This window comes from Festucalex cinctus, chromosome 6 (assembly GCF_051991245.1).
Source record: "Festucalex cinctus isolate MCC-2025b chromosome 6, RoL_Fcin_1.0, whole genome shotgun sequence".
Taxonomy (NCBI): domain Eukaryota; kingdom Metazoa; phylum Chordata; class Actinopteri; order Syngnathiformes; family Syngnathidae; genus Festucalex; species Festucalex cinctus.
Window position 1 is genome coordinate 8,967,380 of NC_135416.1, and position 13,449 is coordinate 8,980,828.

The window sequence follows — 13,449 nt, forward strand, 5'->3', positions numbered from 1 at the left end:
CTTGGGTCTTAGAGCTAGAACAAACAGCGTCATAAGAGTCAAGCAGAGGCTAAAAGGGATTGGCATTGCTTCTTGTTATTATAATAATAAACCGACTGCATAGTGTGAACAAGCTCCATAGGGAGAGCCTTTGATCAAGCTAACGTCTCCCTTGTGCCGGATTCATTTTAATGTGGAGATAAAAGCGCACCTTTTATGCCGACTCCTTTTCATCTGTGGACTCTGTGAGAAATGTAACCTCTGGAAATCTAATTCTCTCTTTTAATCACAGATGCGCACAAAAACACAGGCTGGCAATCTGTTTTACACTCCAAACCACCACCACCAACCGAACCCGTGTCAGCTCACAGCCCATGATGAGTTTGAGAGTTACTGAGGAGAGACAGGGATTTCAGAAGATGGAAGCCGATAATCCAGCAAAGAGAGAGGTGGCAATGGGATTCAGCTAATACTCAAACAAGCGCTCGGCTTTGCAGAGCAGCTCACACTACGGTGATAAGCCCCACACAAATGTAGGTTTTATTGTGCAAAGAGAAGGTTAAAACTCGGAGTAAAAATATCTCACAACATCATACAAGATGGTAGCGCTGCGACGTACTCCGAAGATATAGCAGGCAGGTCACACTGAAAACTAGATTGTTGCAATTGAAATGCATTATTCTACCAGAATTCCAAGTGTAGAAGTTACACTACTCTGGAAGTTTGACTGTCAATGCTCATCCCCACTCTCCTACTGCATGCTGTGCTAACATGAGCACAGGTTTGCGTTACCGGGACTACAGACAAAGTGAGAATCCTGGGAGAATCATGGCTGCCAGAAGAAGTCCAGTGGTACAGCCATGTATATTTAAATCTTGAGTCTGACCCAGAGCAAGGAGACGCAACAAATGTACCCATGTTTTTTTCATTGCACACTTTAAAAACAACCACAGCCGAGACAATATGCTGTGCATAAATGAAAACAGAACATAAGACAATTGAGCACAATTTAAAACAAAACTGTGATAATGCTAAGAACCAACTGGAGATATGTGAGGGAGGACTGGCTAACTCCAAAGTGAAGTGCATTAGAGTAATCCGGCCGAGATGTGATGAAGTGCTGCTGTGTAAAAAGAAGCTTCACCTTTGCCAGATGCCTGAGGTGAAAAAAGTTGGAGTTAACTACTGCACCGTTTTGCCAATCCAATTTAAAATCACTGCCCAATTTGAAGCCTAAGTTTAAGACTGCTGGCTTAAAACATAGTGCTAATGCCCCAAGTCAACAAGAGGGGATTTACAAGGGCCACTGGAACCAACACCACTACTGGAGTTTTCTCTTTATTAAAGTTTAGAAGTTCAAGGCAATTCGGGCTTTGACGATTCCAAGACATAATAATGATTTTCTCTGGAAATTTCATCTTTCACCTGAACAAGTTGGAGTGGCATGACCACAACAGATCGATACTGAATGCTTACTTTTATTCCACTTAACACTTTGAGTTGTCATATGGGTTGTCTTGCTAAGGTGACAGTGCTTTATGTTCCAGTTATGAGCGGCTAACGCGGTTCGCTAACACTAATCTTTGTATCCAACAGCACTGCAGCTCTGCTTAACTATTTGCTACATGATAGTGTTTCCACATAATCTGGCCATCAAGAGAAAATGGCAGCTCTTTACTCAGGTAGTTGGCAAGTTATGGATGAAGAAACTTCACAAGGCCGCAGTCTGATTGGCTTGATTCAAGATCCTGTTACTTGGTTGTGCAATTTCACACTCGATAGGATGGTTGGCTCAAGAGACCCAAATGTATATATGAGCAATTAAAGAAGCAATTAAACATGTTGCCATTATAGTAACAAAACCACAAATCTTGTAAAACCTCAATGCAGTTGACATCAAAGGTTTATTTCTGCCAGTTTTGCTTTTTTGAGACATTGAGCCATACGACTCCTTTTCTACTATTTGATTTGGGAAAAATGGTTTGGATATCTGAACAAACACCAGGCGGACCGATGTACAGCGGGGACTGTTTAACCTTGAAGTTCCACTTTATTTACATTGCTTTACTCATCAAGCAGAAAGCAAGATATCCAGGCAAAAACAACTGACTGCCAGTTGTTGTATTGCTGCTGAACATGCAGGCAAATTTTCTGAATATAAATTGTGAAAAAGTCAATAGAATAAAAGGCATTTATTTGATGGGAATATCATCACTTGCAACCGCTATAACTTGGCCAGTGGTAATGACAATAAAGAATGAGTATGTCATCAAAAGCTGCTTGTTTTGCTGCATTGTCACGCTTTCAGCTAACAGAACTGTCATCCTCAAAGACTTATAGTACAATATTTGAGAAGAACTTTCCAAACAGCTGTCAAACTTTTAAAAGGATGACACCTAATCTGGAATGTACACAACAGTGGAGGAAAAAATTACAGTGGGAAAACAATGAACTCTCCCCTGGGCTTAAAGCAAAGCCCAAAAGCAAACATAAGTCACAAATCAGAGTAAAATGAAGGAGCTTAGCATTCAAAAGTGCAGAATGATTTGGAAAAGTACGTAATCTCCTTCGCATTACATGGAAGACGTGGCAAACATGAGACGCAAACACAGAGTGACCCTGCAGGTGGTGAGCGAAGGCTTAATGAAAGGACCAGTTGTTTTTCAGCGAGCAGATGGATCGGCCCCTGGGCCCGCACCGTCTCAATCTTGTCCCACACTGCTGCCATCGCCCCTTTTAACAGCAGTTTCCTGCCAGCTCATCACAAACGCGGATAAGCACACGCTCTGAATGGGCAGGGAGTCGCCAAAACCGCGTGGTCGATCGGCAAAGGGGCACGCATAAAAAGGCTGAACTGGCAGGCCATTCACATAAAAAGCATCCTCCACGCTCAAAGGAAGGCACATTTTCCTGCAATATATGATGCGGGCATTATTGACAGGCGCAACACATGGTGAAATCCTTTGGGGAAGCACGGTTGGACGTTATGCAATTTTAATGGGCTTGCTCTAAATTCCTTCCCAGGCTGTGTGGCACGAGTAGTTGATTAATCAAGCACGTCGAGCACATTCTTATCCTTAATTCACACAAACACAGTAATCCCAAAAGAAAATCCTCCTGTCCCATTATCGCTCAAACACAGACACATAAACAGAGCAGATTTTTTTTTTATTATTATAGTGTACAATGTCTGCACTTCTCTAAGTCCACCATGGTGGAACCTCCAAAGTGGAGCATCATTCGTTCAGTGACACTAGTTGACTACCAATTTCCAAGTTCTTCAGACCAACATGGCAGCCGCACCCTTCAAAACATCCACCCACCATCAATTCACATTGCTTTCCTTGCAGTGTAAGGACATGGTCAGTTGGTGGCAGTAAACTGGTTTGCCAACCGTTACTAGACAAAACAGAAGAAGCGCAAGGATTTGTTTTTTGTTTCACTGTTATCACTATTTCATTCTGCCTCCCATTTTTTGGGGCAATTCCACTGGTGGCACACCATTATGTTTGACAAGATGTAAATTTGAAAGAAGAGTGAAAATAAGTATTGCAAGCTCAGCCTACTTTTTTTGCTTAAGATTACTGAATGTGAAATCCTCTTTAATCCTTCTGTATACGCCTACAAAAAGCGACGGCTGTTAAATTCATTTTATAATACACATCTTTGGGCAACAGATTAATTGCATTTCCATTCAATTCATTCATTGTGGTCACAGAACAAATTAAACTAAGGCGACACTTTACAGTTCTTCACTGCCATGTTCATGAAGAAAAGTTAACCATTGCATAACAAAACTACAATAAAATAAAAGAACTCACCTTACAGACCGTTCTGTCATCAAGAGGCATTTATGGCATTATGTGCATCACAGGAATTAACAGCTGTTGTGTAGTGTTTATGTTTAATACATCTGCAGTGCAATGGATTAATGGTTATCATGACTGCCTCACAGTTCTGAGGGCAGACAACCGGAAATGTTAAATAAATCTTTTCAATATTTATGATCGCAAATAGGCTGAGGCACAGACTCCATGACTGTGCAGTGAAACGGAGAGATAGCCAATTAAGAAAATAACCTGAAACTCACATTGTTACCAGACACAAATAGAACAAATAGGCAATGGGTTGTTCTGTTTGCATTGGAGAAGACTTTGCAACGTCACCGTCATTACCTATCAGACAAGCTAACAGTTTGCCTAACTTCTTTCCCTTCCCTTTCTCCTTTTTATCTTCTGGCAGTCTGGATGCCCTGTGGCGCTATGCTGCCGATCACAAGTCAGTTTTGGCGCAACAACATACATAGTTATGATGTGGTCTGCTGTGCCGGTCATCTTTACTACAGCACACACTATTAGAGCAGTAAGAACACATGATTTTATTTCCACCCTTTGTGTTTAAAAAAAAAAAATAATGTTTATGATGTTCAAAATTGTTCTCATGTACCCTTCTTTACAGGATAGTCATGTTTAGCGCAGCACTAGCAAGAGGAACAAGGAGCACTTTTAAGCACATGCACACACAGAAGAAAGCACATGTCGGTACCTTCTGTACGGATGGTGAAGGGGGAGTCGCCCAATCTCTTGGCTGAGAATTGTCCCCCCAGAGAAGTCATTAGAAAGCACAGGCTGAAGAAGCCTATTCCAACCACGAATATCCTGCAACACACAAAAGCGCAGGGAAGGAGGGACGTGTTAAAAGGAGTGAATTGAGTTTCAGGTGAGACAGGTGGGGGTGGGGGGGTAAAACAATTCGTAAGAATGGGGAGACAGGCAAGGCATTTAGAGACAGGTAAATTGTAGTTGGTGGAAATAGACAAAATCAATTATTTTGGGTTAGGTTGGCAAGGCAACGATTGACATGACAAGGCCAGTGGAAAAAGAGAAAACAGAAATACAGTATAACTATCAAGTAACACAGTTTACTACATGGACTTCAAATAGCTTTAACTTAGTGTAATGTATGTCCTCAAGGGTGGAAAAAAATGTATTAAGTACACAATCTTTCTGTTACAGTGCAGGATGGATGCACCAGCATTAAATGTTGTTGTTGCAATATATATATATATATATATATATATATATATATATATATATATATATATATATATATTTTTTTTTTTTTTTAATTTATTTTTTTTTTTTTAAAGAGAGAGCTCAGAATTGTTCATTCGGTTGCAATATTTTCTATTAACATCAAGAGCTGCAGTATTCTCATTTTGATCCATGCATGGAAGAGGAAAGAGCATTTGGGCAACATAGTCCACAAGTTGCATTACACGAGATCTTTGACTAGCCTGACAGCTGCTGTCCCACATATACGCACTAAGAAAGAGCCTCCTCGGAATCATAAATGCATAATTGGGTGCATAATAACTTTAGGTTATGTGCCACATGCTTCTTTTAGACATGAGTCTGGTAAATGTGCATGTACAAATAAAAACTTTGATATAGGTAACAGGTGCTGTCCTTAAAAACAAACAAACAAACAAACTTGTGAATCTCTGTATTCTCACAACCATCCAACTATGTGTATCCAGACAACCAATAAAAATGTTGTTTATTAAATTGTGTTTTAACAATTTGGCTGCTCCACAACGCCCAACGTATTATCTCAGATTTTTCAATATTGCAGACGTGGATCCAATCACAATTATGTATCCAGTCTCAAACGCTCACATCACATGTACTGTGATGCAATCATTATCGTTGGCTAGATTTATATTACATCATGATGATGTAATGATAATTAACAAAATAATACATTCTTATTGTTATGCTTCCATTGTTTGTGACAAAATTGAAACAGTATTGAGTTCTAATTGGCAAAATGTCACAAGATTCTATCATTGGAAAAGCACAGTATTGTGATTTCACAATATGACATTGTGATTACAGATGCAATATATTGTAATATTATACAATAATGCAATCCTTTCATCACTGGCAAAATATTACAATATCGAATTGTGACAGTATCACTGATACCATGATCGTGGTTGGCAAAACAGTGATTTTGGAGCATGATATTGATACGGAAAAAAATATTTCATTTGTGAAGGCCTACCAGTTGAAATAAATGTGCTTAAATCACTTTTAAGGTTATTACCAGTAATGATATTTATCTATGTAAAGACATTGATCATGTGAATGTTTGTTTGACAATACTTCGAATGAATTAACAAGATAGGAAACAGATGAATATGAATTTGCAAGAGCCTATATTTTTAAATGATCACAACATTTCTCGGAAATAACAATGTCCCATCACAGGTGCGCTATTCTCCTTTTGTTGGCCAAAAAAAAAAAAAAAAAAAAAGTTATATTAAGTGCTAAACTTCACATCCGTGCACAAAGGTGGCATCTCATCTCTGTTGTGACCGATTCCACCAAAGCCGTAAAACTGGAAAATAAACTTTATCCCCTCTTTCCACATTGGTGACATTTATAAACATCACTACACAGAGAAAAAGTTGTCTTTTACAGGCAGTGTAAAAAGGGGCCACGAAGTCTTAAAAACTAGGGCAATAATGGGATCTTAACAGCGCCTTAGCGGCATCAGCTGTTGTGCTTTGCTTGGAATACATCTATTAGTGACACATGGCTACGGACTCCCTGGCTTTTATGCATAAATGTGTGTTTCATAAAATCTCATGAGGGAGTAAATTGAGACAGCAGAGTGTGCATTCTCCCTTGTTAAGACAGCCCAGAGAGATTCCGCATGTTTGACTTAAAAGAGAGGAAAGGCAGGTGTTTTGTAACTGTGTAAATCCTGACCCAGTTAAGCTACTGTTGTCAAAGGATAGAGATCAAAGGGTTATCTTAGTATGCCAAAGAGTCTTTGGGGAACTGGAAAATGTCTGTCTGATTTCCATCCACCGGACAAAATAGCAATCAGCTTTCATGACTTCCGACGAGGCAAGTCACAGTTTAAAAATTGAAGGTTAATCAGCATCATTCATAATTTAGAGGTAGTGACCTTTGTGCTGGATAAATGAACGGACACAACAAAAGAATTAATGATTCATAAGCAAGCAGACGAGAAGTGTTTCCGGCCTAGTGTCAAAGTAGTCATGCAAAAGTTCTGAATGGGACCGGTGAATATTAATGCGGCTGGTTAGGAAGAAATTCCCAATGACAGCTTGGAAGTCACAAAACTTACTGATCCCGCTCACCTAAAGGGATGAAGCGGATGCCGAATGATGCGTGAGGGATAAGACGTCTTGGTTTTACGAGCCGAATAGTCGAAGACGGGCCAAGTCGTAAAAATCATGAAAGCAAGTGTTCACTTTAGCTTAAAATAAAAAGAAGTTCAGCTTTAAATTCACTGTTGAATGTCACACAGGTCTGAGCAGGGTCGGACATTAATAGTGGCCCGATGGCCCTGGGCCAGTATGGCACTACGGACGGCCATTACTATTCATTTCATAAATACATAAAATCAACACATTTTTGCTTTTTACCCAAAATACTAATACTTATACTAATATGGTATTTTATTATAGTATAGTTTCTAAATAAAATAGTATTCCATAGGGGTGTGAATTGCCTAGTACCTGACGATTCGATTCGTATCACGATTCACAGGTCACGATTCGATTCCGATTAATCCCGATACGAATTTATAAGTCGATTGTTGCGATTTTTTTTCATTCAAATTTAGAAAATACTAATCAGTAAGCTTGTAGAGTGTAAGATTTATATGAAAATGTATTATTTATTTATCTGAAATTTCAGTCTTATAGAGGTTGTAATTTGTTTCATGCTTGAACAGCATTGAAATAAAATATTAAGGCTTAATGTTCCGTTCATATAACATTCTTCCATGCTTAAGGTGTGAATCCTAAAAAAAATAAAAGAAATTAAAAAAAATTCGATTTTGCCGATTATTGAATCGATTCGAGAATCGCGCGATGTAGTATCGTGATATATCGCCGAATCGATTTTTTTTTAACACCCCTAGTATTCCAAAACATGCTGGGTTGATTGAAGATTAAATTGTCCATACTGTAGGTGTGAATATGCATGTGAATGGTTGTTTCTCTATATGTGCACATACCAATTTGTACATGTTAAAGACCTTCCATGACCGATTTAGTCATCGCGCTGCTGCTGAAAACAGAACAAGCACCCTTGTGTGCATACTATGAAGAGATCAACACAAGTTCCAGCAGTGGCTCACCATCTGAGTAGCTGGCACGAGTTCACCGTTCCTCGGTTACCTCTCTACATCCCATCTGCTCATGGGCACATCTTGGGAATGAACCTGCACAGCTCAGCCCCAAGTGACAAACAGCGATTATGATTGCGGCATTACAGCGGGAAGTCCAAAGTTGAGCACAATCTGTTGTGAGATGCGGGTTGATATGATTTTCACGATTATGGAAACTAAAATAAGTTACTAAACGACTGATGATCTCTCACGGGACATTACTGTATCATGTCACCCTGGTTGGGAATTACTATACTGTTGATAGTGACTAATTGTCCTGCTCATAATGTACTCAGACTTTTTCCTATATTATCACATTCCATTTTCTGTTCTAAAAATTTATAACACTAAATGTGCTTATTTTCCACAGATTGCTGTTTTAGATTATCACCAATTACAGTTTGAGACAGACTACAACAAGGTTTAAAAGGGATTCCATCAGTTTATATGAGCATCCCGAATGTAATAGTGCAGTGCAACACTGAGATCGATATGAGGTGTAAAGAGGCATAAAATCTATTTAGCCGACGTGAGGGTAGAAGGGGCTGCGCTGAAGCCATCCTAGGGCGATCATCATCCCTTCTGATTATTATTCAGATGTTTGGCAAATGGCTGTTAGGTGGGTGACGCGGGAGGATTAGACCCTGCTCCTCCTGCACTGACGAGCCTTTAATTAACAGGCTTAAAGTAAATGCTCTGCTCCCTTTAATTGGATCAGGAGAGAAGATGTGCTATCGGCTAATTGGCTCCCTCAAACATATACACCTATCTGATTTGGCCTCTTGGCAGATGATTTGGAAAGTAGACGAGTTATGCCAGCTACGAGGGAGGAGTTGGTGTTCTATGACAAAGTTTTGCTGACGCCGGTAATGTTGTTTGGGTATTGTGGCAACAAGAACTACTGCTTGAGATTTGCAAGTTTTATATAAACTATAAAAGTTTGATACATCTAATTTGGAAAGTAGTCACTTTAGCAGGTCTTAAACTGAAAATATAACACATCTCAAATAAAAATCAAGCAGCTGCCTGGCTGTAACCATTATTTTACGACAACCCTCTTGATTGCCTCTTTACATGTGCACAAACAATGCTCAGCCACACGTTGGTAATGGTACCCATGCAGCAAGTGTAATGTCAGGGCCTTTTTTTTCACCACTGCGAAACAATATGGTTCTAACCCAACTAGAATCCTTCTCCTTAGGGTGAAACATCTTCTGAGCGACAAAATGACGAGTTTGGTTCCACAACCGCTTCTGTGCGTCACACGAGAGGTGTGTGGAAACAGGGATCCAACCTGACCTCAATTCTTGGGGTGCCAGTTTGACAACTCAACTGGAGTTGAACGCTGTGGCAATAACCGATTGTGATCTGCCAGGAATTCAAGATCAGACTACAATCATCAGCATGCCGACAGGAAGGTGCTGCACACTGTACATTACAGTTGCTGTCACTTTTTCATAATCTCTCCAGATTTACCCCCAAACATTTTGTAACGCATGCAAGCCACTAGTTGACTTGTTGCTCTTTTTTTTTTGGTCTGTATGATTGAGCTGACATTTTTCTCGATACAGAGAGCACAGTCCTCTGTTGGATTGAAATGAGAAAAGCTAGTTGTTGTGCCATGTGTACATGTTAATATTAAAGTCAATGTATTACTGACAAACTAACTGACTGGATGAGCATTATTAACATTGCAACTCTTAATTGACAATTCCGAGCTTACGCCACAAGTCAAAACGGCGGTCTTGCTCGGCGGTCCATTGGACTTTGGCTCATTGTGATTTGATTTGTGAAGATTATTTTGATTTCAGAATGTGATGAAATGTTTGACTACTACAACAATAGGTCTGGATTGTATGACAGTCACAGGCAAAAGCAATACAATCCACTGTTTGTTGCACCATATAAAGGAAGCATTTGGATAGTGTTGTATTGGGTAAATATCAGAAATGATGTTCGGAATTGTCACCAGGACACAGTAGAGAAAAGAAGATTTTAGATATAAGATAGTTCACTACAGTCAATTTCTGTTGTTGTTGTTGTTTTTTTTGATATTATGCAGTATACTTTATATGAAAGCCCCCCCCCCCCCACACACACACACACACACCCCAATAAAATAAAATAAAATAAAATAAATTAAAGATAAAAGACAAAGGGTCCATTTTTGATATCCGTAGTCACTAATGGGATAGTTCACGCCAGAAAAAAAAAATGCATACTGTACTGCTAATGTGCATGTAGAAGTGCTACTGTGTCACAATAAGTTGTTTGGTAGTAAAAACTTTCATAACAGACTGACGACTCATAATTAGGCTCAGCTGAGCTAAGAAAGCACCAAATACCTGGAAGTACCTGTTACGCCTAAACAGTTCTGTTGGTGTCAGCTTGAGAACTCAATCATAACGCACCAATACGACACAATAAGTATATGTCCAGTTAATAAGAACGTCGAGGCGAGTGCAAAACATGATTTGAAATAGGCAGCTTCTTACCTGAACGGCTTGAACGTCACGAGCCATCTTCTGACCATTATTTTGCCGTCGGTGCTGACAGTCATCATTTCCCAAAACGAGCGACCCCTGACATGGACGCGAAGCTCCCGGCTTGTTGCTTATGCGGACCAAACATGCTGTCAAGGTTCCAACCGGCGAAATGAGAGGATTTTTAGGCGGAAATCCCTGGTGGAAAAGTGGAAAGTTTTATCCAGAGTGCAGCGGTGTCTGGCGACTCCGAGGTGCTATCGCCGCAGGTTGTTTTCCGCCTTTTAACTTCTTTACGATAACGGCGCGGCAGAAGGTGGAATGAGTTGGCAAACGTCTGCTTCAGCGCTCCCGAAAGCCGTGGACGAGTCCACGCAGCGCTTCGAAAAGACGGTTTTAACTTCTCACTGAATCCTACCCGAATGCGCCGACACTCAGTGGCTCCCGGCAATTTGCTCGCTTCATGAGTCAAGCCAGTTTTTGGACGCGCACGTCATCCGGGGATTATTTCAAAAATAAATCAACTATATACGCGTCACGCCAAATCACGAAAAGAACCAGGGCGTAAATAACAGAAGTGATTATTTACGTTTATACTGTCGTACTAAAACCACTACGTAACGCGTAAAACGCCATAAAAAAAGAAGCCACTAATAATTGCTATCTCTTATTTTGGGAGGCACAAAGCCATCTTTTCCGGTGCGTACGTTATTTCCTGTCATCTTAATGCCGGGCTCACGTGTGATGGACATCTCCGGCTGGTCCAATTTGCTTGCATCCGCATTAAGCCTCTGTCTGTATCCAACCAAAGAACAAATAATAGTACTACTACTACAGCTACCTCTACTAGTAATGAGCATCATAATAAACAATAATCATCTAAACCCTGGGCTAGTCTACAATTAATCACAGGTCACATTAATACAGAAATCCACAAATAAATCAAGTCCACAAATCCACAAATAATAAAGAAATAAAAAACAAAACAAAAAAACAACACAAATCCACATTCACAGGCAGGCTGTCGTTGAATCAGAACAAAACCCACGCAAGTCATGCAAACTATAATTAAAAATTGCATAAATACAAAATATATATCTTACTCACTTTAATGGCTATTTGGAACCGGACCGCACTGAAACAGCTCGTCTAAATGAATATGATAATAGACGGAGGTGGCTTAGTCTAGAAAACACAAGCGTGTTTACCTCATTTGACAATAAACAATGTGCCTTGCTGTCACCCTACGCCAACACTAATTATAGAATATGGCTGTGGTCTCATGGTTAGATTGTCTAAATTGCACTATAAACAATAGGCAAAAGTAGACTTTATTTATTTATTTATTTATTTATTTTCATGAAAGGAATAATTTTAGAACCTTGGAGAGCGACGCTCACCACAGCCAGGATACAACAGCGGCACCCAGAGGTCATTAGACGCCTCGGGAGGGTGACAAGCACTCAGTAAAAACATTCTTGGAAAGGAATTTCAGTGTCATTGAATTGCAAATGAAAATAATAACACACAAGAAAAGGAAGCAGTAGTTGTGTTGAAAGAGGTGAAAATGCAAATATACAAAACCGCAGGGCGACAGAATGCAAATGAAGGTGACATTCCTCTTCTTACGCATCACTTGCCCCATGACGCTTTGACTGACAGCAAACCGCCCACGCGAGCTGTCCGGATGGTGGTGGAAGAGTTCTGCTCCATCAGCAGCAATCCACTGGGAAAACATCTGATATTTTACACGTGTTTACTGCATTGGTGGACGCTTGCTGCAGTTTAAACACTCAAATATGGTCCATAATACTGGCGAGGAGTCCAGGGTTGTCAGAATATATATATATATATATATATATATATATATATATATATATATATATATATATATATATATATATATATATATATATATATATCACGTCTGTTTGTAGTTGGTCTGCATCGAATTATTGCGATGCTGATTGACAGCGCAGGTCAACAGCAGAAGGACAATTTGCATTTTCATTACGTTCACCATTGACTGGCTTCTCCTGTGGTTTGAAACGCGCATGCACGTGCGCATACACGCGCACACACACAAACAAATGCGTGCATGTAAATGCAGGTACGTTAGTGCACAGTCGGGATTGAGAGCTATACACACTTACTCTGCGCCTATTTGACTTACCATGGGAAAGGTAATCACAAATTAAACAAACTTTCGTCTTGATAAAATTGTTTTTATGGCTCTGCAGCGTTAATGTGAAAATCTAGCCCGGGCAGATTTCATCATTTAAACTCCATCAGTGCCTTGTTTACTTTTGGACTATGCGATATTTCATTGTTGAAATTATTTTATTCATACTTAATGTACTTCAACACAGTAAAATGTGTAAAAACTCATGACAAAACTGTAACAAAACTTTTCTGCTGCAAAAATAATGCTCCTTTACCCGAATTTTTTTTTTTTTAAAGTAAAAAAATAAAATAATAATACAAAGTAACAACAGAGAACAGTGCTGGATTCAGATGGCCGTGGGGAGGAAAAAAAAAAAACTCTTCACGGAGAAACTTTGACAAAGAACCTTGAGCAGGCTGGATGCAGAGAAATCTCAACGTACTGACAAAAGTGTCAATTGTATATGACAGAATAAAGGCTTATATGATAAAATAAGAGTGACAAAAACAGGACCTAAATACTGGACCAAAGCAACTGACACCATCATCATCCCGAGGGACGAATACAAGGCAAGCTGCATAGAAGATGACATCATTGTAACTGATAAAATCA

General features: G+C 39.6%; 1 protein-coding gene across 3 annotated transcripts in view; it reads right to left on the reverse strand.

The window, feature by feature from the left end:
• Positions 1 to 13,449, reverse strand: part of LOC144020523 (alpha-1,6-mannosylglycoprotein 6-beta-N-acetylglucosaminyltransferase B-like) — a 102,031-nt gene that overhangs the window by 64,241 nt on the left and 24,341 nt on the right. The window contains exons 1-2 of one of the 3 annotated variants that reach the window (XM_077524085.1): positions 10,686 to 11,146; positions 4,525 to 4,637 (exon numbers count right to left, since the gene is read on the reverse strand). The exons of 1 other annotated variant lie outside the window; for it this stretch is intronic. In XM_077524085.1, the coding sequence (XP_077380211.1) occupies positions 4,525 to 4,637; positions 10,686 to 10,753 (181 nt within the window). In that variant the 5' untranslated portion in view covers positions 10,754 to 11,146. Of the gene's footprint in view, positions 1 to 4,524; positions 4,638 to 10,685; positions 11,147 to 13,449 lie in introns of those variants that run through there. One more of the 3 variants, XM_077524086.1, reaches the window with a different exon arrangement.